Genomic DNA, 25,571 nt, shown 5'->3' on the forward strand with positions numbered 1-25,571 from the left:
CACAAAGGATGAACATTAGAAAGAGAATATGATTGTGTTATTCCATAGTCAGCCAGTGCAACAGAAACCAATAATCAGAACACAGTGTAAAAAAGCGTAGTGAGAGAAACTCATCCATGAGGAAGCCGACCTTCCCACTCAACAAAGGCTGTGGCATTGTCCCCTTTTCCTAGCTAAGGGACTGGTTGAGACCCTTAGTATGTCTGTTTGTTTAGTTATTTATTTGTTTTGATTGATTTGTGTGTCTTTCTTCTCAAAGCGTCCCACCTTTTCCATTTGCCAGAAGCATTGCAGAATGTCCACAGGCACACAGCTCCTGTGGCTGTATTTTTCCACATCGGTTGCCATGGTGAGGGAATCCCCCACCCCAACAACTTCCCCTCCTCCTGGCAGCTCTATCACTCCTCATTGGCAGGGCTCTCCTCCAGAGGCGTAATGGCGGGGAGACCCAGTCCTGTTGCATTGTGGGATGCAGTGAGGCTGGCAACAGTGTGTAGGAGGACCAGGACCAGCAGGCAGAGTTTGAGCCGGCTGTTACACAGTCTGCAGGCTGCTGAGGAGCTGAGGGAGGTACGATGCTGGCATGGGGGGTGAGTTCTTTTCAGGGTCCCCCGGGATCGGTTGTCCACTTTCAAGTCCCACCGCACGTCACAGCACTCTGCATCTGGGTCCACACCTGATGGATAGTCCTCCAGCAGCCCTGGGGATTTTTTTTTTTTTGGTGGGTGGGGGTGGGGTGGGGGGGGTTGTGGAAATATAATCAGTTAGCTCACAGCTCACACATTGTCTTAAGATCTAGCACATACCTTTTATTCCATGTCACAAGAAAAGTAATGCTGCTTGTCCACTTTCCCCAACAAGCACCGCTTTGCGAACCAAAAGATATAAAAGACAATAACAACAACAGACTTCAGTGCAAATGAATTCCCATGAACTTGATTAGTCTTAGGTTGAAATTATTGTTGAAAAGCCACACGGCCACGAAAGCTCAATGCACTGCTAATGTAAAAATGCAAGAAAATAAAGAAACACATTCAGAAATTTGACAACACACCCACACACAGTATAAAGAAACCCTCTGCAAATACAGAAAACATAGTACACGTCACAGAGAAGAAATGCAACACAAAAGAGGTTTTCAGGGGACACTAAAAAATGATGAATACGCTAGTAATTAGTGAAAGGCTAACACTACAATATCATGCAAATATAATATCATGCTATCAGAATATTAAACAACTAAAATAAATGTTGCTAATTTTCCACAAAAAAAAATCGCATATCCAAACATGATCATCAGTTTTAAGCATCCCCCCTACTTCTGTTGTGTTGTTACTCAGTTCTATTTGTTCTGTCTCACTTGCAGAATTTCTTAATCTACTTGTGTTTTATTTATATGCATCCAGAGCTGAAAACATTTCTTGATTAATTGTGTAGTCAACTGTTTCATCAGCAACAATTTTCCTAATCAATCCATTGTTTAAGTAATTCTTTAAGCAGAAATGTACAACCTAAAGAAATGGAATAGCTGTTATCCCACTCACTAACTGCTGAGTGCATCAGTATGTGTTCACACAGCAGACTATAAATGTAGAATTGATTGCCACATGGTAAGACCTTCCTACTTGATATAAATTGTCCAAACAAGACTAGGTCAAAACCGAACCGTCCGTTCTGTCTTTGCTTCTCTCCTACTGTCTTTGCTCACATATACATTAAGCCAAATTCCCAATAAAGCTGTTCTCTCTTTTTCTGTTTCTGCTGTCAGACACCGGAACAAGTATGAAATAGTGACTGAAACGTGACCCATTAAGACTACATGTTAACCAGCAGGCACTTACAAGCCATTTCCAAGCTACTGCTCTGCACTGCTGAAATCCTGGTTTTATAACATAAATCACAAAATCACCATACACATAAGGTAAAGACAACGGCTGTGCTGTGATTTCGGCTATATTTACTTGTAATGAGATCACTCAGAGAAAGAGTTAGAAGCTCAATCACATCTGAGTCAGCTGCCCTGTGGTCAATTGAATGGGACGCATAGAGAGGTGCGCCTGCGTAGGGAAATCCCGACCTCGCACTCGAGGGGCAACACTGGCGACTCTCTCCTTGCTAAGGTTGCTAAGGTTTGTCCAAAAAGCCGCTAGATTTGTCGCTAGGTGCTTTCGTGATGACTTAATAGAAACTCTTTGTGCCAATTCATTTTGAAAGACCAATGACCAATGGGGAAACTCCAACACTCAGTCACACTCAGTCATTACTCAGTCACACTGCATTCGGCTGACCAGTGGTGTAACTTCAGCACTCAGGCAGTCAGTTAGTAAGTCAGTCATGAACATTCGCATTTATAGGGCTGGTCCCGCTGTTGCGGTTCAGCCAAAAAACAGGCTGATGTTGTTATGGGCTCTACGGGACAGCTGTGCCACAACTTGAATGATAAGCTTCTTGATATTCCGTGTTTTTCTTATTGTCAAAAAAGCTCATGAAAAGACCGAAACCAATGAATCAGTCCTACTAACAAGTATTCTAAAGCCAGATGTAGTTTATTCCTCTGTTCATAGACCTCCATCATTGTCCTGAAACTATTAAAAACACATCACTTAGAAGCACCTTTGCACTGGGTGACAGGTTCCTTCATTACAATGAACAAGGGCACAGTTTTATATTTTAAGTCAGTCCCACATACACCGTCCTACTGCCGTCAATGCTAACTAGTGCACCAAATGTTGGTGAAAATAGTGCCTAATGAATGGACTATTTACTCCAGTTTGAGTAACGTTTGCCAAGTTATACTGAAACTACAGTGTCCAGCTATTTTAGGAAATCATTTTTTTAATTACTTTAAAAAAAAAAAAGAAAGTTCATATCCGTGACCCATTTTTAAAGATTCCTTCGGATTAAACAAATGGGCTTGGGGCCGAGAGAACACGGACAGGCTGGGGAAATCAGAATCTACTGAGAGACTGATGAGCACATTGTTGGTTCTGATCTTTTTATGTGACTTGTTGATAGAAGCGAAATATAGAATATCACCAGCCTTAGCCTTGTATTTCAGTGACAAAAGTAAATAAGAACAAGTAAGCAACCTTAACATTGTACTTTACATTTCTTGTGTCATGCTGTACCTGACTGTAAAGGATGCTCAACATGACCACCAGAGGGCAGCATCAACATGTGAGGGGAAATGTGTGCCTTTGTATTGATCATATTCTGGGGACAAAAATCTGCTCACACAGTCATATTGTCAGGGACTCACCTCCCATGCATATGGAGATAAAAATCTGGTCCTAACAGGGTTAACCATTTATTTAGGACTCAGTGTGTGTCCTGGGCTAGTAGTAAGCACTAACACCGTGTAATAGTAAATTCACTAACACTGGACCCGCAGAGTGCTATATACCGTTCAGTACAGGCAGAGTACGGAGACTTAATGTCATGGTGCTCCATTGTGCGGCTGCTTCTTGGTGCTTTGAGTAATTGGCAAGAATTAGTTGTTATGGTGTATCCCCCCGTTGGACCGCTAATTAGACAGAACATCCCGTAACTGTAAAGTGACAAGTGTTCGCTGTGTGTCCAGCAGCAGTTGTGCATCCTACTGAAGTATCATTGAGCAAGACGTTACACTCCCTGCATGCTCATTAGGTGTTCGCTCATTGGACAGGAAGTTACTCGGGCCAGGAGCATGATCGACGGTAAGCGGGATGGGCAGAGGTGATAAAGGTTGGAGAAGCTTGTTACTTGTAGCTTTGAATTCCAGGATTTGGGGAAGTAAGTTTCTTTTATCCCTCTAATAGTCAAGGAAGCACTTTAGCCTAACCTCCTCAGTGACTTCCAGTTGACCACTAAAGGGGCACTAGGCAGCTGCATGTACAGTCCTAGTGCTAATCTGTAAAATAAGGTTCAAAGAAAACAAACACAGGAGATAAAAACACATATGTAGAAAATCTGTAAGATGATTTGTTTGTACCTGTGCATATAAAACTGGGGCTGCCGCCATGAATGAGATCATCATTGTCGGGCAGGACGAAGGGGCACCGCTGCTGCACCTCCAGGCAGTACTGACCACAGGGGATTCGCTTGCTGCAGTGCATCTGGGTGGTCTGGAAGTACTGAGAACACAGCCAGGGCTTATAAACCATCTACGTGGGAGACAGGGAGGTCAGGGCCAGAGAGAGAGAGAAAGATAGGGGGGCGGGAGGTTGGGGTGGGGGTGGGGGGTACAGAGAGAGGATATTGATGAGTTAGGGAGGGTTGCTCTGGATGATAACGCATACACACATGCACACTCTCACATGTACATGCATCAGCAACGACCTCTGCAGCTATCGATTCACATAAGACTGGGCAGATATCCTGGTGATCCTGGTATCTACTGTTTAATGAATGTGGCTGTTGCTGGGCAGTCATCACGCTGTCCGTCAGCGTACAGTATTACCCCACCTCCTCTTCCCAACAACTGAGTATTGCTGTTTACTGTGCCTGCATTTCTATTGTTTTCAGAAGGATGGTTTATACGTGCTGTGATCCTCAAATGGTGCAGTGCATGACAAGTCATTCACTATTTACACACATAGCATGAGTAAAACTTAAAGCAGCAGAGGACCTGCAAATAGTTTTACAAGCCTTGAAATCACAATCTATACAGTGATTCTAATACAAACAAAAAACCCAATCAGAAGATTAGAAGCTTGGCATTGTAACAACAATACAGGGACTCCCTTTAGAAAACAATTAAATTTAAGTTATAGGAAGTAATGTTTTCTGAAGCTCAGTGTGTCAGTAATGTTTGTAAACAAGAGTAAAATGGTCCTACAGTCTAATAATCAATTATGATCCAGAGAGTCAAATAATAGTTGTCTCCACAGCACACTCCAAAAACTAAATGTAGAATATTCACTAATGCATTTTAAATTATATGGTTAAAAAGCATAGGGCTTTAATTTTTTTTAACGTGACTGTTAGGAAAACAAAACAAAAAAAAGATTTTTCTGCCAGAAATGTAAAAGAAAAAGTCTGTTTACAGCAAAACCCAAACAACCCACGGGCTTGGAGGATTTATTTTCTCTTAACAAATATGACCAAAGAAGACAGTCAGCAGTGTTGCAGTACTACTGAACCCATGAACTCATGCATGCACACATTTCATGTAATGCAACCTGTCCCACATCACGTGCAGTACATGCATGCGCAGAATTCGGGGAATGTCTCGTGCACGAGTATGCAATTTAAAACCTGCACTCGAACGGCGGACTCTGCCATGAACGATGAAAACTACTATAAAAAGACACAATTACAGTGAATGGCTTTAAGTGTAAGTCCCATCACCAAAAAAGTGTAAGTCCCATCACCAAAAATCAAAACCAGACTGGATGAGCTATTACCACCAGATTTATTAACAACTATTTTAATACAAAATCAAGTTATTAATGTTGCTGTTAGCTGTGTTTACAGCAGTAAAGATTCAAAAAACAGTAGGATCATTTAATAACACAGACACTGGTATATGATCAAAACAGGGCCTATAGTAGTTTATGTAGATGTTTGTGTGCAGTAATTTGTTAATTTCTTTCTCACCCATTCTATCAACTCTACAAGTGCACAAGTGGGGATAAATGATTTACTTCGCACCTTAATTTTCTTTTCTCGTGTGATAAGGTGGTTGCCTCATTGTGTGGTATTATCACCTGCAGCAATTAGCTGGTATTTCCTGTGAACCACTCCAGTGACTGTTTGGCAAGCTAGCACCTGCTGCGAGCTAATCATCATACCTAAAAACAGTGCAACAGACCATAGATCATATCACTCCTCCATGTAGACACTTACATGTTGGTATTGAGGTTGTGAATGTGTGTGTGTGTGTGTGTGTGTGTGTGTGTGTGTGTGTGTGTGTGTGTGTGTGTGTGTGTGTGTGTGTGTGTGTGTGTGTGTGTGTGTGTGTGTGTTTGCCAGAAAGAGAAGAAGAGAGCAAGATAGAATCTGTATGTTGATATGATATATTTTTATAAAGTAATGCAATGTGAATGACAAACATAGATACCAATAAAATCCCTGAACAAATCAAAGAAAAAATATAAACACAAAATATAACAATTACTGATATAAGTTGGAAATATCCTAATCAAAATATTAAAAGGACAGGTATAGTATGGATGTACAGTAAAAGCTTGCATTCCAAACTGAACTATATTAGCTTAACTATAGATGTTAATGGTTGCAATCCAAGCCAAGATGTGGAGAGTCAGTGGAGAGGACAAGAAAAATACAGTCCTGGTTGAAATTATTGGCACCCCTGAATTTAAAGTACGGAATTTATAATATCTTAAGAAATAAATGCAAATTAACCATTTTTAATGATCAGAATATTTAATAAAAATGTCCAAAGTTACTGAACAACGACATTAACGACAACAAATGCTTTCATATAGTGAAATAAAAAATATAGACATAAAATGTATGCTTGACACAATTACCGACACCCTTTTGATGAATTTAAAATTAATTCCTCAACAAAATAAAAAATAAATAAGACTCTGTGCTGAATTTTCAGTGTTCAAATGACCTGAATTAACCAATGAATGATGGTTTTACTGCAAAAAAAGGGGCTGATTGTTTTCAGCTTCTTTTTCACAATGGCATAGACAGAGCTGTCTGAGAGCATCAGAAATGCTATTCTTAAAAATCATAATTCAAAAGGCTACAAGGCAATTGTAAAGGATCTTGAAATCCTTTTTTCAATAGTTTGTAATGTTATCGAGAAGTTTCACAGTCATAAAACTGATAAGAGGCTTCCAGGACGTGGTGCTAAGAAGAAATTCAATGAGAGAAGTCTGCGAAGGTTGAAGCAGATTGTGGAAAAAACACCACGCAAGACATCTAATGAGCTTCAGGCTGACCTGGAGCAATGGAGGGCTGGTTTCAGCCCATAACATACACCGCAGACTAAACCAAGTAAGGCTGCATGGATGGAGGACACCACTATTGAGAGAAAGACAAAAAAGGCAAGACTAATGTTTGAAAAAACTTTCATAGATAAGCCACAGTCTTTCTGGGATGATGTTGTATGGACAGATGAAATTGAAGTAGAACTCTTTGGGAATCCAGTGCATCAGTTTGTTTACAGGCGACGAAATGAAGCCCATAAGGAAAAGAACACCCTACCTACAGTAAAACATGGTGGAGGTTCTGTCATGCTGTGGGGCTGCTTTGCTGCCTCTGGTAGCGGAAACCTTTGGAGAGAGTTGAAATCCGCCATTGCACAAAGGACTCCTGAAAACTTAAGAGCTAGAACGCATAGCAGTGGGAGAGTGGCAGAAACTACCAGCAGAGAGGAGCAAGAAGCTTCTAGACGGCTACAAGACACGTTTAGAGGCTGTCAGTGTTGCCAAAGGTTCTGCAACCAATATTAGTGAAGGTTGCCAATAATTGTTTTCTGGGGTACATTTTGTGTTTGTATTATTTTACTGTTGAGCAAATTTTGTTTTTTTTATTTATTTTTGCTCAGTAACTTTGGACATTTTATTAAAATATTTTGAGTTTACAAAATTCATTTTCATTTATTTTAGAAGATGTTCTGATTCTGTACTTAAAATGCCAATAATTTCAACCAGGACTGTATCGAGGGAACAAAATGAATAAATACAATCCTAAAGGATACATTATCTCTTTTTTTTTTTTTAATCCTGGAATGATGTTTTTAATTTTTCTTTGACACTGCTCTGCAATATGGCATTAGTATATGTTTGAGTTTAATTTTTCAAATTACTCTGTATATAAATAGGCAAAAGGGAGATTATATGTGATTCAAATGAGGACAAAAAATAAATACAGTGCATTAGGAAACTATTCTTAGAAATCATCTGCCTTTGATTCATGTTTGCAAATTATTCAGAATTTGAGTGGCGGCTAATTACCCCAGGTTAAAATATTTAACAATCGTCTTTGTTGTGACAAGTGCCTATTGTCTGGTACTCAAATATCATTAGGGCTCATAATGGCCCGAGAGACATTTCGTACTGCACCATCTGAAATTTATTATGTCATTGCGTCATAATATAAATATTATACTATGTTAATATTCAAAATAAGATAGTAACTTATGGGTTGCCCCATCTGTCATGGATATTGTAGACTGTGAGGCATATACCGTATGCATGACTGAACATGTGCACATACACAGACTCTGCACACATTTAGATTCTGTGAAGTAAATTGCCGTGTGCTAATAATTAGATTTCCAGCTGAAGATAAGGTTGGCTCCTGGGGACCCCACCGCCACCGCCACCCCGACACCCAACAACCCACCCACCCACACACACACACACACACACACTGCCCTTCGCTCTAATCTGCTATCAATATGTACATGTCTCAGATGAGAACGTGGCCATACGTCCCTCTGTCACATCTTGTACACATTCTACACATTCTAAATTGCTAACACATTGTGTGTACATTTACGTGTTTTTGTGTGTGTGAACAGGATTGTCGTTGGATGTGTGAGAGTACACTCTTGTCCTTTCCAGTTTTGCCGGTGCAAAACATTTTCCATTTCACATCCTGCTGTTCGCAGTGTTTAGACAACTGCTCATCCTGTAGCTGTCAGTATGGGGAGATAAAGACAAAGCAAAATGCTGGCTTTTCTCTCATTCAGCAACATATCGCATACATTCACAATGTCATTGGCAATGAGTGTCAAGAAGTGTCTATCTTGGTATTTATCAGAGTTTTCCCCTACTCAGCAGAATCTAAGAAAACAATGTTAAAGTCAGCTGAATAATCAATAACATCACAACTGAAGAGATTATCTTTAAATGCCACCTACAGCAACGACTTAGCTTTTACCTGATCCTAGAAAGAAAAGGTCTCATATAAGTGGCAACGATTATCCCATCTGTTTCACATTTCCTTACATCAGGCCTCGAGTCAGTGTTTAGTGAAGCTTATTTACAAGGACAAAGATCTACCGTAAGCTAGATCTAGGTGTCACCTAGACCATGCAACTAGAACAAAAAAGGGCAAGTGCGCCCTTGGAGCCAGGCAGTTAGCCTAACATCTGTCTGCAGTGCAACAGATGTGGTGCGAAAAACTCAGGTTTTTTTTGGCCCTTTGCCACACAGTTGTGTCCTTTTGCTCTCAGCGGCAGGTAGTGAAGCCAACTGCTGCCGCTGCAGAGGAGATCTCTACTCCCTCAACCATCCGCCTACTGTAGTAGTTTATCATCTTGCTGTCAAATCTCAGAGAACAACGCAGCAAGCGAGAGGGATAGGGAGAGGAGTGTCGTGATATAGATAGTGGTAGGATGGACTCTTTCTCTCATTTAGAAAACTTTTTTCCTACTTTTTTCCTTCTTTGAACCCCTCGAGGTGAGTAAAAGACTGCCTTCTCCTCCATCACAGATTCAATGAGTTAGAGGTCAGCCAGCTGGCTCTTAAATTTCTGTTCTCCTTTCACTTGCTTTTACATCTCTAATCCACTTCTGCGGTTCTTCTCTAACTCCTGTCAATGTCTTATCTCTCCTATTGACGGTGTGACATTGAGCGTCCCAATGCAGGCCTCATGGTTTCATAGGCTCATTATGTTCTATCCGTAAACTATCAGACTTCAGCACACATACACATAAAAAATAAAAAAAAACAACTAAATTTATTTTCAATAAATAATGGTGGAGCCTGAATAATTGTTGTGGCACAGCACTAGCTCTTTAATTTACTTTATTTATTTATCAGGGACATAATACAATAATAAAGATCAGTGTGATGTAAATGTGCCAGATGGGGCAGAATTCCTACAGGCAGGTTAAAGGGTTCTTTTTGACAGAAATACTGGTCCCACTCACTAATTAGTTACAATCACTTCTACTTTGCAGTTTTGTCTATGCCTCTTAAGCTACTGCCAATAAATGTCAGATGTACACGAGCCTACCAGGAAAGTGGCAATGTTCAACCAACTGGAATTTATTAGTGAGTGAGAACAGAATGTGTGTTCAGAAGAGAAACTCAGATCACTACGCTGATGTAGTGATGGGATTAGAGGTATGTATAATTCACATAACCTGAATTTATCAAGACAACAGGTAAACATGAAGTAGGTTTTGTGATTATTTTAACGGCAAACTGGGAATCAATCAGAAAACAAGCAAATGTTTCACAAAAATATAATAAAATATACTCCCTCCTACGCATAAAATGTCTTTTGTTTTACCATTCTTAATTTTCTGTTAGGTTTTAATGCAAAATAGCTGTTAATCATAGGGTTGGTAGATTCCTGAAGTCTCCTGTCCACACGTTGAAGTGTCCTTGAGAGAGACACTGAATCCGAAATTACTTTCAGTGTCCGTATGTGGGGAAAATATATTTTGCTTTGGACAAACGACTGAATGTATGGAAAGGAAATACATGTCAATGAATAGACGTAATGTGAAAGAATGTCCTCATTAACAAAAAGAACAAATGTGGACTAGGTTGAACATTCTCCAGGTGCCTTAGATGGCCACAACCCCCATTATCCAAAGCAAATGCTCCAGGTCAGTTGCAATTTACAATGCAACAAGCTATTTCGAGTAGGACTGAGTGTAAACAAAGTCAATGGAAAGAAAAGTACGGAGGTGAACAGATGCAAATGTGTTAGAGGTAATGGGAATTAAAGTGAAAAAGCATCTGCTGAGGTTGAAAATGACAACAACAACAATTTACAGTTGTCTGACCTGGATGACTACATGAGTGTACAGAGACCATGCACTGTATAAAGAGAGACACAGGCAGAAAGGGGAAAGTCTTGTGGGGCTCCTAATTTACCCGAAAATCATCAGTCTGTCTGCTCCGAAGTCTCACACACAGTGTTGGTGCTTTTGAAATTTTAAAATAAGGCAATTTAAAAGATTCAGCTGATTCTACCATCCACTCTTCAGCTCTACAATGAATACCATTTTAAAATTGCAAAATATAATGCCACAATATTTTCTTAAGTCCCACTCCAATCCCTTCTCTCCACTGGTTTGCTTGCCTGCTGGTGATCTACAGAGTTGAGTCACAGCTGTCTCCTGGATTAGATTATTTCAATTAGGCTATTAAGGTTGTAATTGATGGAAAGCCTTACTCTGCCCTGTAGTATTGGCTTTAAGTGGCCCCGGATGGCCCTGTCTTGTCAGTGCCTCGTCTTTAATGCTTTATCTGGACTTGTGGTTGTGTCTAAACTGCTGACAGAAACACACCAGATTTATGCAACTCATTCCTCTTCAACATGCAGTACAGTACAGCAGCGCTGCAGACTGACCCCAACACATGCAGAGTCTCATGAAACCCCTTGTCAATGAAATAACACACCCATTCACTGCTCCAGTGCATTAAGGTTATCCTCCTTTCTTTTATCTTCTTTTCTGCTATGTTTACTTAAGTGATCTTCGGCTTAAATAGTGGACCAGGACAAGTGTACAGCACGTTAGCCTGCTATTAGCAAACTTTCAAATTGTGTCAGACTGGAGCATGGGATTAAAACAGCAGAAGGTAACAGTGACATCTGATTGAACTCCAGCTAAACCTCATTGTTTCAGGTTTTGACAGATTTCCACAGGAAAACACACTGATTTTCTTTCGGGTCTCTGACTTTTACCCTGATTTAAACTCCGTATCATCCAGATTTTTTCTTCATGTAGAAAAAAGTTGATGTGTGTCCTGCTGCAAAATGTGCTTTGCAGTCAACAAGCACAGTTCAGAAAAGAGAAATACAAAATGCACCAGTTTCCTTCTGAGCATGTATAAGGTCTAGAAATGGTTATGATCTTGGATTTATGTATTTGTTTATGTATGTTGTGAATTTTTCTGGCACTTTCAACAGTTTTTCTAAAATATGCTAAATAAAGAGATACACTTTAAGGTCTTTTTTTAAAACATTGAAATGAATTTATTTGACCCTGTGCACTGTATAATGTCCACTGAAGAAAAATGTAATTTCCTATACACTGTCCACAGAAGCACAGATTATCATTCTGCATGTGCTCCACAGTGTTGGATGAAAAGAGCAGTCCATTCGAGCAGTGACACTAAGGGAGTCCAACACGTAAAGGGTCAAATAGAGGGTGTTCAGTAGGAGGCAACATGTAAAGTTCTGCTTAATCCTTGCAGCAGAAGCAGCGGCAGTAATGACCCATGGGAGATGCACTACAAGAGGTTAAAGCAAAGCAAAGGTTGCACTAAATATAAATATAATCTGAAAAACTACATACGCATTCACATATGCAAACAAACGATTGTGCACGGCAAAACATGTCAGTAAGTCAATGAATGTAATCAAGCGTGAAGTCAAACACAAAGGAAAAACAAACCATTGGTCTCTGCGAGGAAAGTGAATGTGTAACCAATTCAGTATCACTGCAGAACTATCACACTAACTTAAGCAGATAGCATTTAATTGGCTATGATGTAGATATGAGCATTTTTTTCATGTATACTGTACACTGAATGAATGTATGTGTGTATATTCACTAGCCTGGGGGCAGCACCTGGCAAGCATACAAACCGCGTCAACAGCAGTTATACGGAGAAAATGTAACGTAACTAATGATCTAAACAGACATGAAATAAACAGGCAGGTTTAGCCAAGATGTTTAGAGGAGCCAATGAAAATGTAATAGTAAAACAAAAAGGACGAGCAAGACTGCCTGCAGACTGAAGCCGCAACACAATACATTGACTGAAACTGAAGTGAGGCAGTAAGCACAAACGCAACTCCCTGAGAGGCACCTGTTCAATTACATTACATGTACATTGCATTTGAATGACTGTGTGGACACATGAGGCCCAGTTTCTCAATAATCACCCACCTGCTGTTTTTAGCGGATGCACAAACACTGTACGTGCGACAAAAACATTCGCACGTACAGTGGACACATACACACACACACACACACACACACACACACACACACACACACACACACACACATTTGATCACCGACATCTAAAAGCCAACCTCATTTCTTTTAATGTGGGCTGCTCATTTGGCAAACAAAAGCCATGCTAATGTAATTGCCACACACCAAGGACATACAGTATCATGTTGAGTGAGGAAAAGGAAAATATAAACATCCAAACAAATAGAGAGAAAGAGAGACAGGGTGTAAAATAAAACAACCTCAGACCACAGACAGCACAAAGTTCGCCAGACTGTTTTGCCGAGACGTTTGACAGGCCATGTTTCAGTGGTGACTGTTAGTGGAGAGGAAAAAATAAAACAAGTATTTTGAGCGCTGATTCTCACAATCGCAGCAGTACAGGGTTGCATTAAAAATGTATGAATGAAAGACACGGTCATGGCAGTGTGTCAATTAATAATGAAGGAATGAATTTCCTCAATGCTGGAGGTGCTCACTGCCTCCAAGAGTGTGTCAGGTGGTGCTCTGCGCTGTCTTCCTGTCAGGATGTCATTCTGTCTGGACCGCTTGATAAATTATCCCCAAGCTTCCATCACATACAAATTCATAAGCATGAACTGGGAGAGAAAGACAGTGCAGTTTTCGAACAAAGTGTAGTTTACTATAAATCTATTAAGGTAATGATTGTATTAGTTTGCAAAAGAGACCAATTCTCAGTGTGATGTCCCTCCAGTCTGTAAAATTGTTGACAGGACACCTCAGACTGCAAACAAAGTCATATTTCACTCATTGCATTTTGACTTCGTAAACCACAGAGTTTTTATGGTTGTAAAATGTTCTCAGAGCCTAGAAAAGTCATTTTAAAGTTGTGACATACCAATGTGAAGTCTATGGGCCAAGCAGGAGCAGGACCTCAGAGGCTAAAAGATATCTCATCACACAGTTCGAACAGTGAACAGTGGGCAATCCGGGCTAGCAGAAAAGCGTGAAAAAAGTGCGAACAAGACTAAGAGTCTACAGCCACGCTAGCACTCTGTGAGGCTGTACTTAGACGCAGTGCTTTGTGATTTGAGCTTAATGACAACATCAGTGTGCTATCATACCAATGTTTAGCAGGTACAGATTTTTTTCCATGTCCACCATCTTCATTTAGGAAGCATCCTCTGGGCACCATGAATGTCTAGACAAATGACCTGCCATCCAGAGGTTGTGAGATTTATGGAGATATTTCAGTCTTGACTAACCAAGACGCAGACAAACACTGCCATCCCTTGAAACACACGGGTGCCGCACTAATGTATTATCCACAGCTCACAGCTGTACTACATGTCAACTCTACTTACTGCGCTCGAGGCAAAGAGCTTTGCTTTCAGACTGTGACGATAAAAGAAAAAAAACTCCTCTATGAGAATACAGAGCGCATAGAGGCAGAGACAGTGGTGGAGAGAGATAGGACAATGAGGAGTTACGGACAAGAGGATGGAGATGGATGAAGAAGGGGGTTAACATTTTCTACAAGGAGCACATCCATACACACAAAACATTTGCCCTAAAACTCATTTTGTTGATTAATCAAGGTTATCTGGATGTAATTCATCGGCACTGTCATGCTGACACGTACACTGATAATTAATTTGGCAAAGACAATTATCTGCAAGATGAGCCTACTGTGAGTGAGAGTGATGAATCAACACCCACTGCCGTCACACTACTGTTAGCTCTACCAGGCCATGCTTGTATGCATGTGCGTGTACCTGCAGCTCAGTTATCAAGTCTCTCTGTTTCTGTGGGGTCCCGTTCCTCCATCCCCAGCCATGCAAGCCTGTTCAATAATGTAAGTAATCCCAGCAACTGTTCACCATAACCGCACGGTACCACAGCAAAATCCCTTTCTGTTCGCAGCACTGCTATCTCTCCTTCTCTCCTGCTGCTATCCATGCCACCCCCCACCCCCGTCTCCCTCTGCAGTGAGTACTGCAGCAGTTGGATGAAAAACGGCCTGGAAGTGGGGGCTGGTGCAGAGTTGCCAGCGGAGACATAACAGATATACACACTCACCTTCAGACACGCACTGTGCCTGCTTTCTTTCTGTGCTATTTCTCTAGCTTGCTCTCTTTCTGTCTATTTTACAGGTAAAGCGAGCACATGCACACACAAATACACACACAGGCAAGTGGAACGAGGGTGAATGACAGAAAGAGTTAGAGACAGATGAAAAGGGACGGGTGGTGTCAGCAGGGCTTTACAGTATTAATAACTTACAGTTGACAGTAGCTTGTTATCAGAGGGTTTCCTCCCATGGCTGCCACCGACCCAGCCAGGCCAGTCATGTCAGACCTTATGGAGCCCCTTAAAGGGGGATCGCTAGAAATTGAGCCCATGTCCTAAATTGGCCTCCTAGTTTTTCAGTTGAACACCTTTTTTTTTTTAAAGGCACCTAAATCAAATGGTCATATTGTGTTTCTGGTACTGTTAGCATCTACAGAAATGCAGTGTGGATGTTTATAGTGTTTATAGTCCATTTGACAAATGGAGACATGCATACATGTGCAAGCACATACACAAAACTGTTCCTTTAATGACTTCTCTCAGATGTTTTGCTATTCACATCTTCATAAAAAGGAAATCATTCCATCCACGTTAATCTGGCACAGGCATGAAAGATAAAGTCAATGAGAGAGGAGGGAGGAATCTTCAAAGGGTGCCACTGAAATTTATCTCTTCTTTGGCTGGGGGAGGGGAATCAAAGCTTTTTCCAAAGCAACAGAGGAGGAATTTTTTTTTTTTTTAAAAGGTATGATCCATGGAAAGCAGAGAAAAAGAAGGTATAAGGACAGGTAGGGGAAAAAGCTAATCGAATGTCTACAAGACTTGAAAGAAATTCTGCCTGCAACACTGTAAATAATACGTACAGCGAGTCTAAGTAGAGAGTTAGAGAAAATAAAAACCGTCATCTTATTTAAAAATGAACATACCCTGTTCCTTCTGTTAAATATGCCCATTATAGCATACAGCTCCCATTGGAGCGACAGAGCCACACAGACTGAAGGAGATTAAGAAAAACATGCCACCTGCTCTGCCAACCCTGTCACCTAGAAATTAGGTTATGTACAACTAATTTACATCAGCAAATATGATCGAAAGAAAGGTAATTGCAGCATCTTCTGTTAACGTAAGGAGGAAATGTTGTTAATTCAGTATATGACAAGTCGCAAATATGTCGATACTGAACGTATCAGTAAAATGTTCACAGACAACGTATTTGTTGTCTGCCAAACTATCTGGTCTTGCAGTACAATTTCAACTTTTAGTGAGTACAGCATTAATAAACTTTTTTATGGTTATGTTTAGGCACTCGCAGCACTTGGTAAAGGTTAGGTAAAAATCATGGTCTGGTTTAATCCAGAAAAAGACACAACATGTTTATTTACATTTAACCCAAACCACGAATTTTCCCCAACCTTAACCAAAGTCCTTTTCCTGCATAAACCCGACCACCGACTCCGGTGAGTGGTGCAGTTAACACTATAAAAGTTTAAAAACCATGAATTTCACAAACATCAATGAACAGTCACAAAATCCGTAGTGCTTCATACAATATGTACAGTAACTGCTTGTCAGTGTCCTATTTGCGTTCCAGTTGTTTTTGCTAGTTGGTAAATCCTCGACACTGTTGCTAAAAATTGACGTGACATCTTATGCATGAGCTAAAGTCTTTAAGTCCGTTGTAAGTTTGTAAATCTGCAACAACTGATTTCTTTTATTTATTTATTTTTTTGGCCAACTGGGGGCAGTGAAAACAAGCTGTGAACACAACATTAACATACCATCATCATCATCGCCTTTTAAGTTGATATGGCAAACTTGTTATTAAAGAGCTGCTTATCTACACATCCAGCAGTTACAGAGCAACATTATCATTCATTTGCAGTTGTGTTTCTGGCCGCCTGACGATTTTAAGTCCAGTATCCACTCTCCTTTCACTCCATTTTTGGTCTCTACCAGCTCCCGAGAAAAAAATTCTGGCTCATTAGCTGCTAAATGCTCCACTATGTTCACCAGTTAATCGACAGCTGTTTTTGTCTGTCTGCCTGCCATTTGGTACTGAGCTGGTGGTGTTCAGTGGGATTTTAGAGCTTTTTTCTTTTTTGCTACAGTGGCCCTGAGAGCTCAATGCACTGTAACTTAAAAAAGTAACATAAAAAATATACAAAACACAAGCCAACTAAGAAATAACATGTGCAGCATTTAGAAAAAATGCTATATAATCCTTCCCTTGGGGTTCATCAATATTCATCTCTCACATTACACGTTACTCTCATTTGATACATTGTTATTATAAAAATATTGATTATGTACACGGCCCTTGTCGGTAACACTTTACCTTAAGTCCTCCTCCTTAGTATTTATATAAATACAAACAATTAATAAATTGTTTGTGTTGTGTTTCTCTCCTCCTGAAAATGTTATGGCAGGATGTGTGAGTGAGAATGTATGCAAACAGGTGTGTACCAGCCCCCAGAGGTGACTGGTCCATCTGCTACCAGTACCTGCAGGTGACTGGCTCCATCATGGTGCCACATGTATATATAAGGAGCCAAGATGGCAGCCGGGCTGCGCGGGGCATAACTCATCCCCCTCTCCTCCAAACTAGCCACACTTGTTCCTGCTGCAAACACGTGCTTTGTTGTTCGTAAGCTGATGGCTTTTGTTCTCCAGGAGTTTGCAGGGGAGGGCTGCTCTTTCTGTTCATCTTGTTTCCCTGTTTATTTTACTTAGGGAGGTAAGTTTTTGTAATTTGGTTTCTTTGATTTTGTAAGATTATATGTGTTATACCTTGTTGGTTAGATTTGTTTGTTTGTTATGTTGGCCTGAAGTCAATTCATAGCTCCATCTATTTTAAAACACATTGTTAAAAAAAAGATCTCATTTTTTAAATCGCAGCAGTCTCTAGCTGTGACTGCTTTTGACTTGAGGAAGATACACTACACTACATTACAGTGTGTTAGAAACTGGACTTGGTGATAAAACAACTGTGACAATTACAATGAAAAAAATGTCCCACAATAATGATAAACTGATGAGTAATTTATGATAAATGTATCTGTTCTCCTTTTGGGTCAACCCTTAACTGCACAATCACTTTATCAGGCTACTGCAATAGGATTACTTAGCTAACACGTGTAGGGCCGAGACAATGGAAATGTAAAAATAAGCTACCCAGAGGAGAGTCAGATGTCCCCACAAGACAAGGAAATTGTGGCAAGGACAGGTCACAAAATATCTGTGATTTGGAAATGGTTCGGATTTCTAGACCTGGATAAACAGCAGAGCAATATTGTAAAATATGCAGGTGCCCTGTGTTGATGAAGACGGGAACAATTTGAAAAGGTAACGTTATCCTTCCAATATCGCAGCGTAGAGAAAGTAAAAGTCTGCAGACCCAAACTGATGGCACTAGCACCTAAGCTCACAAACAAGCCTCTTGTGGTAAAATTACTTCAAAGCCCAGCAGTGCCTGCTCCTATGTGCCTTTTCAAGCACTACTGAGTCCTTGATAGGAACCAGGCCTATCAAGTTGCTAGTAGCTATTTGGTAATGTTATAAGGCAAAATTTTCAAATTTATGTATTTTCATTTTTTATTTTTATGTGGCACATTAAACTAAATACAGCTACAGGTACCAGTATGCAACAGCCGTTATGTGTAGCATAACATGTTGATCTTTTGTTTCATGTTTATTTAATGTCACACTGCAGTGTCTTTTGTTGTTTATTTAAATGTTTATTTAAAAAAAAAAAAAAAAAAAATATATATATATATATATATATATAAATATATATATATGTGTGTGTGTGTGTGTGTGTGTGTGTGTGTGTGTGTGTGTGTGTGTGTGTGTGTGTATATAATTTTTTTTTTTATATCATTCAATATGGTTGTGGAACTGGAACATACAGTACAGCATACCACAAACACATACATTATCATTTACAATGAGATCAATGCTGTTATGCACTGAGGCTAAGATTTAGTTTGACGTGGATAAAAATGAGGTGCTGTCAACATGGAGCCTGTAACGTGGGAGACTATACCACAGTATTGTCTGTGAAAATCCTTACTGCGCATACAAATACACACATATGCATGCAGACAAATGTACATGCCCAGTCTCTCGGTACACAGTAGAAAAAGCAGCACTACCCACTGTTTAATTATCAGATGAGGAGCCATCAGAGCTGAGGCGCTATTGATAATGGAGGTCTTGTCTGGGCTGGTCCAGCCATGGTCAGGTGTGAACCCAAGACCAGCTGCTAAAGTCCATTACACATAAACACACTCACATACTGTGCTGAGGCCAACTCCACTGACAGGAGCCTTATTAACTCTGAACCTTTCAGAGATAGATGCCAACCAGCTGACACTGAATTACCAATTTATTATAAAATACTGTAGAATCAAATGCAATCCTATGCAATAATTCTACAATAATATCCGTTTTTGTAAAGATCATATTGTTCAGTCCAGTTCAGTTGAAACTGTGCAAGAGGGGTGTAAGTTGTTGTTTTTTAGGTTGTGGCTAATGGTGGCGGTGCTGTATGTATTGAACTGCATTATAGTAAAAGGTGTTTCTGCAGATGCCAATTTCTTCATTAAGATACAGTTTTGCTTTTAGACAAAAATGTAAAGAACTAATGCTCAGGTGATGCGAGTGAGTGATTTCGGTTGACATTCGATACACAAGTTAGAGAGTTAGACTTTGGAAACATCTAACATAAGACATGGTTCTACTTTTTTTATTACCTTATTTTTATTCTGCTAAATATGTTTGAATTTTATGATCAAAACATACCCTAGTGGAAGTAAAACCGCACTAATTTGGAGATAAATTTAGCTGCTTGTGTGCTAAGACTTGGTTGGGGTGACAGAAATGATAAATTAAACATGACTCAATTAAAAAACAAGCAAATTAATGAATTGAATAAATGTTGATTCAGATTAAATGCCATTAAATTAAATAGTAAGTGTTAGAACCAATGACCCAAATTATATAATTTCACAGTGTTAAGATATGAAAATGTCAGAAAATCATTTTACAATTATGTTTCATCCGCCTGGTATTTATCCATCAAAAAGAAATTTAAAGACGTTGGTTTGGTGTAAATGAACTTGCCAATGATTCTTTAAACTAATTGCTGCACATAATCTGATACAGCTTTCAACAACATCTCAATTGATTCATGGCCGTTGAACTGTGTGTCAATCAAGTGACATCTTACCACCCATCAAAGCAATGTATCAGTGCATTTTTAAAATGAAGATATTTTGCCATTGAAAATGCCATGCCCGTGGGATGGTGCACATGCAGATTGACATTTGTACGCATAGATGGTGATGGTCCCTAACTGAGACTATGGAATCAATGAAAAGTCTCAGTGGAACCTTTATCATCTTTGTTACTAGCTACATGGCAAACCCCGCGAACAAGCCCATGAAGTGTAATTCACTGAAAATGTGCTATGTTGGATGTGTCATGGATAAGCATTAACACATCGCTACATTTTTTGTCAGATCAAGTGCGTTAATTTCCCATAGTTGGCAGGACAGATGTTCGACTGAAATATGAATGAGGTGTTGTTGAGTTCAGTTAATAAGGTGCCCTTAAAAGTAGCTTCTAATTCAAGGTGGCAAAATTTAAATTGACCATGAATGTAGCATATCATTTGCTAGCTATCAATTCCAGCCCTCATAGGAGATTATAGGGTACTATGGTGCACAGTATATACATTACAGTTGTTGTGTTTAATGACTGGGACTGAAACAGATACTGTTTAGGAAATTTTATTATGTCAAGTCAAAACCATGGTAAAGGCAAGACCGTCCTGGCACATCAAACCAGTTTAAACAGGTGTGTGTTCACATTCATTAATGGGTCAATCTGAGCGCACTGCTTCTGGGTGGACACAATTTTAATTGTGATAAAATGGAGCAACACATGAACACAGCGTGAGCAGGGTTATCTGAACTGGGTGCATAAGTGTTTCTAATTTTGCACATACAGAAATCTATAGTCTCGTATTTGCACAGTGTGAAATACATTTGGCCACCAGCCCCCCATTAATACACACTTGAAATGCTTTATGAGTTTAGTCAGTTGGTGTTGCTCTCTAGGCAGAGGCTAAGAAAATATGTGAATGACAGTTTAGGGGAAACATTTTATGATGAAAGGTAAAGTGCAGAGCTGCTATGACACAGCTCATGTCTGGGGAGCTGCTCATCTAAGATTTCACTGTATTCTGAAAATATTTCCAGCAAACAAATATTCCGAGTTTGGTAAGAGAGCCTGTTTTAGATGGGCTAGAAAGATTACCCAACCGCCTCTCTATCATAACTTTCCATCTTTTCATGTTCTCTCTGATGTTATCTCTTTCTCAAATACATGGATAGGAAAGTGGACCAGGATTAGTCCATGTTTGAAATGCGAGACAAAATTAGAAAGGAATGGCAGAATCGGAAGGGGTCACCATCGTCTAGGCCAAACCTGAGACATAGCAGCTTTGCTGCCCCCAATTAGACTAAAAATTACAGTCAGAAAGTCTGAGTCTGATATATTCAACCAGCACCCCCCCCCATGGGTCTATCTGTCAGAGAAAGAAAAGGATGTGGGAGAGCAAGTGAGAAATGGGGAGATGCAAACATTAGAAGAGGAGGAAGGAGAGACTGAAGATAAATTGGTCAGCCCTCCCCCCACCTCGCTGCCTCCCTATGCCTCTCTCTCAGGGCTGCTGTGCGAGACTGCAGATAGATTCTGATGTTCTCATTTATGTCTTAATGATTGGGTTAGTATGCAGCTTGTGCTCTGCAATGCTGCGTTTAGACAGAAAGCAAGATCACAGAGGCATGCAAGCATACATGGTTGCTCATACACACATACACTGCAAGATGAAGGAATGAACACAGAGATCTAATGCACGCAGTGGCATATGGGTAGATATATGTTTCAACGAAACCCCAGAGATTCCACTATATTTTGCAAAGCACACTTCAAGTACATTTCATTAGAATTAAGTCATGAATCAATTGATATGTTGAAGTATAGTATTTTAAAATGTACCATAACTGAAGGGAAAGTCTGTGCATGTTATACAGATGGCCTTAGAGTGCACTCTTATCCAAAGGGGGGGATGAGGTAGGAGAGAGGGAGGCAGAGAGAGATGTTACTTGTAATGACATGTCGCATCATCATGGGTGGTTAATGCTTGAAATTCCAGGACGAGTATCCTTTTAGTAAACAGCCAAATCGTTTGAATATTTCATTGAGGCCAATTACTAGCTTGTTTACTTATTAATCTGATTGCTGCTGCCAGAATAACTACAGCCCTGTATCATGGAGAGAATGAGAGTTTGTGCAAGCAGAAGAGAGCAAAATAGAGCAGCCCCCACACTGCTGATAGGCGTGCTGCAGGGAAAAGCATCAAGTTTACACTGAATAATAATAATGGCTTGGAGAATATTATTATGCTTGAGTAAAGCATTCAAGGTCCTAGAAGATATGCACAAAAATGTATACTGCGTATCCTTGCACACCGTGAACCTGTCTACCTCGGTAAACAGTTCTGCTCAACAAAGATAAAAAGCTAACATTTTAGAATCACACAAATGAACTGATTTTTGCTAAACCCTCCAAGAGACAGTGATTGTCCAATGTGTGTGTGTGTGTGTGTGTGTGTGTGTGTGTGTGTGTGTGTGTGTGTGTGTGTGTGTGTGTGTGTGTGTGTGTGTGTGTGTGTACATGGGGCTCTAGCTAGAGAGATACTTGGTGTTTAAAGGTTTTCGTCTTTTTTAATCACTTTTCCAACAACAGAAATACAACATCTTAATTATAAAAGAAGTGTGCTTATTGGCTCTAATGCAATCCCCATTACGTTAGCTTTGTGGCTAACTAGGTCAGCTAGCTACGACAATAACCGAGTGTCACTTCTAAGGACAAGAGTTAGCATATCATTAGCTAAAATCATTACTTTTTTGGGATTACAAGTGGTCTCAGGAAAAAGCCCTGAATGGCACATCCATTGCATAGGAGTCAGTGTAACACTGCTCTGTATTAGATCTGAGGACGTTTCCCCAAGATGAGTTTGTCAAATTGTTTGGCACTCAAAGCCTTCTCTCATGTAAAAGTAAAACATATTAAATATATAATAATTAAATATATAAATGTTTACAGTAAAGCATAAGTCTAACCCTTGTGGTGCCTGTCCAAATAACTTACATATTTTTGTAGTATTTACATCAGCATACTGTATGTTTTCTCACTACTGTAACTACTTGAGCAAACAAGTGCTACACTGCAATACAGAACTGCTTCCATATTTTCTACATGGCTCATCAACTCTAGAGGATGCTGACTGCTACCTGGGACCAGTTAATCTGTAGCCTTACACGGCACTGAGTCAGCATCATATGTATGTAGCCATCAAATTAATATTAAGATGCTTCTCCATGGTTCTGCCTCTGGTATCACTGCAAACTGCGTGCATCCAGTGCCAGATTGGAAAGCCTGAAAGACGTAGCAACAGTTGGTACGGGGTGCAAGATTCAAAAGGCAAAGAGGTAACGAGTATTTAGTAGGGTTATTTTCCAAAAAGAACTTTGAAGATTAGTCAAAATAAAACACGATATTAAGTGCTGATTAACTGCTTTAACAGATTAGCAGAAAACAAAAAACTACAAAATCTTACAGATTGTTGGAGTTTCTCTGCTGATCTCCTGGAAAATGGATTTGAGGTGTGCATGCACTAAAACTCAATAAATGATTCTTGTGAATGTGTACCATATGTTCAGACAAAGCAAGGACAGGTCCATTAAACTGAGCTATATATCCCAATACAACAGGCTGTGCAGGAACACAGTTGCGTTCCTTTCCCTGCTGGTTTATTACAACTCAAGGGCCCACTCAAACCACCTTACCTGTCATCTCGTATCATCGATCTACACTGTGGTATAACATATAATAGAATATATATTGTGCACTCGCATTAAGGGCTCGTGACAGAAAAACAGAGATACTGGGTGAGAGTGGCAGAGAAAGGTGAACCAACATGTGTTTTTTCAAGGCTTCCTCCTTCAAATCCAATATTACGGAAACGTGGCTGTAATTCCATTGGGCTACGATGACAAAATGGACCATCTAATAGCGTCATGGGTAGAACAGAGCTATCCTCAGGGCCCAGCTCACCAATGCTTAGGGGAACTGATATATGAGAGGATGAAAGGACAGCAGAAGGGAGGAGAGCAGTTTAGGGGCAGCGGCAGTTTCCCATAATAGTAACACTGCAATACCTGCAAAACCCATGATCGCTATGTTGTGTGTTCAGCACAGGTGCACAGGCCTAGCAGAGTTTTACATAAGTGGGGTGGGCATGTGTGTAGCGGTGTGTGTGTGTGTGTGTGTGTGTGTGTGTGAGTGTGTCTGTGTGTTTGTGCATATGTGCATGTCCCTGGGTCAGGCTCTTCATAATCCAGCGATTTTCCACTCTGTTGCCTCCATTGTGAGGAGGAGAGAACACAGGAACTCTTGGTGTACTCTGCTCCACTTCCAAACATGCGCTCCATGTAACAAAGGCTAATACTACACTTTAGCCTCATCATGTATATGTGTCCTCTTCAGCACTAATCACTGTCACCCACTCACAGAGGGCCTGCTTAATGAGGAACATTCTCACCAACTGTCTGCTATGGCGAAAGTACAATTCTCTCTTCTGTGCACAGCAATAACAGATAACCCGTATCCCACTTCAATAATTGATAGCCTGTATCTCCCTGCAGTTCAGGGTCTGCTCAGCTGGATGTTAGAGCTCAGGGCCCTTTCGCATAAATCTTCTAAGAAAATGGGCTATTGCCAAGCGGTAGTAGTATTACAAGTCCAGTCCCATGATCAAATTGATTTCAGAATTACCTTTGCTTTAAAGGATAAGTCTGGTGATATTCCATATTTTTTAATATTGTCAACAAATATCATGAAAAGACCAAAATCAACAATATGTTAGTACGTCTCTCAATGCTTTCTTACATATTGTGCCTGTGGCTCTCAGCTCTAAGCCCATTCATCTCTACTGAAGCCATTAATCTTTAAATACTGGTCTGAATACTGCACATGTTTTAATTTTTAAGGACACTGTAGTTTCTAACAAACGCTTCCTAAAATGGAGTAAAAAGTGCATTTGTTTGAGACTATTTTCAGCTGCGATTTTGATGTGCAAATGAGTATTTATGAGCAGCAGGATGGTGTGTGTAAAAGTAACCTAAAATAAACTGCAGTGCCCATGTTCACTGTTCATGTCACTGAGTGTAATGGTGTGGCTCATTGATATGTTGTAAATAGTTAGACTATAGCAATACAACTTACATTGTAAGTACAAGTGCTGGCAATGAGAAAAATGTAGACCAGGCTTATCCATGCATGTGCGTACCTTCTTCCAAGGCCTTCAGCCACACTGGGTTAGTCATTACAATTATTTGTGTGGGCAAAATTGTGTTCCAATTAATAGACATTTTTTGAAATTTTATTTTATTTTTTATGAAAGAACTAAGTTGGGTTTTTTTTATTGATACTGAGTAAGTTAGACTGAATTTGAAATAAACATGTACAAAATTAAGCAGAGTACATCGAGAAAAATCCCAAAAATCCATTCAATCTTATTTGT

The 25,571-nt window shown here is 40.0% G+C and overlaps 1 protein-coding gene across 1 annotated transcript in view; it reads right to left on the bottom strand.

Moving 5' to 3' along the window:
* Positions 1-307: 307 nt before the first annotated feature.
* LOC120801887 (transmembrane protein FAM155A) overlaps positions 308-25,571 on the bottom strand; it is a 77,836-nt gene continuing 52,572 nt past the window's right edge. Inside the window, exons 2-3 of the mRNA XM_040149213.1 lie at positions 3,971-4,142; positions 308-700 (exon numbers count right to left, since the gene is read on the bottom strand). Of these exons, the coding sequence (XP_040005147.1) occupies positions 399-700; positions 3,971-4,142 (474 nt within the window). The 3' untranslated portion in view covers positions 308-398. The remainder of the gene's footprint in view (positions 701-3,970; positions 4,143-25,571) is intronic.

This window comes from Xiphias gladius, chromosome 16 (assembly GCF_016859285.1).
Source record: "Xiphias gladius isolate SHS-SW01 ecotype Sanya breed wild chromosome 16, ASM1685928v1, whole genome shotgun sequence".
NCBI lineage: Eukaryota > Metazoa > Chordata > Actinopteri > Istiophoriformes > Xiphiidae > Xiphias > Xiphias gladius.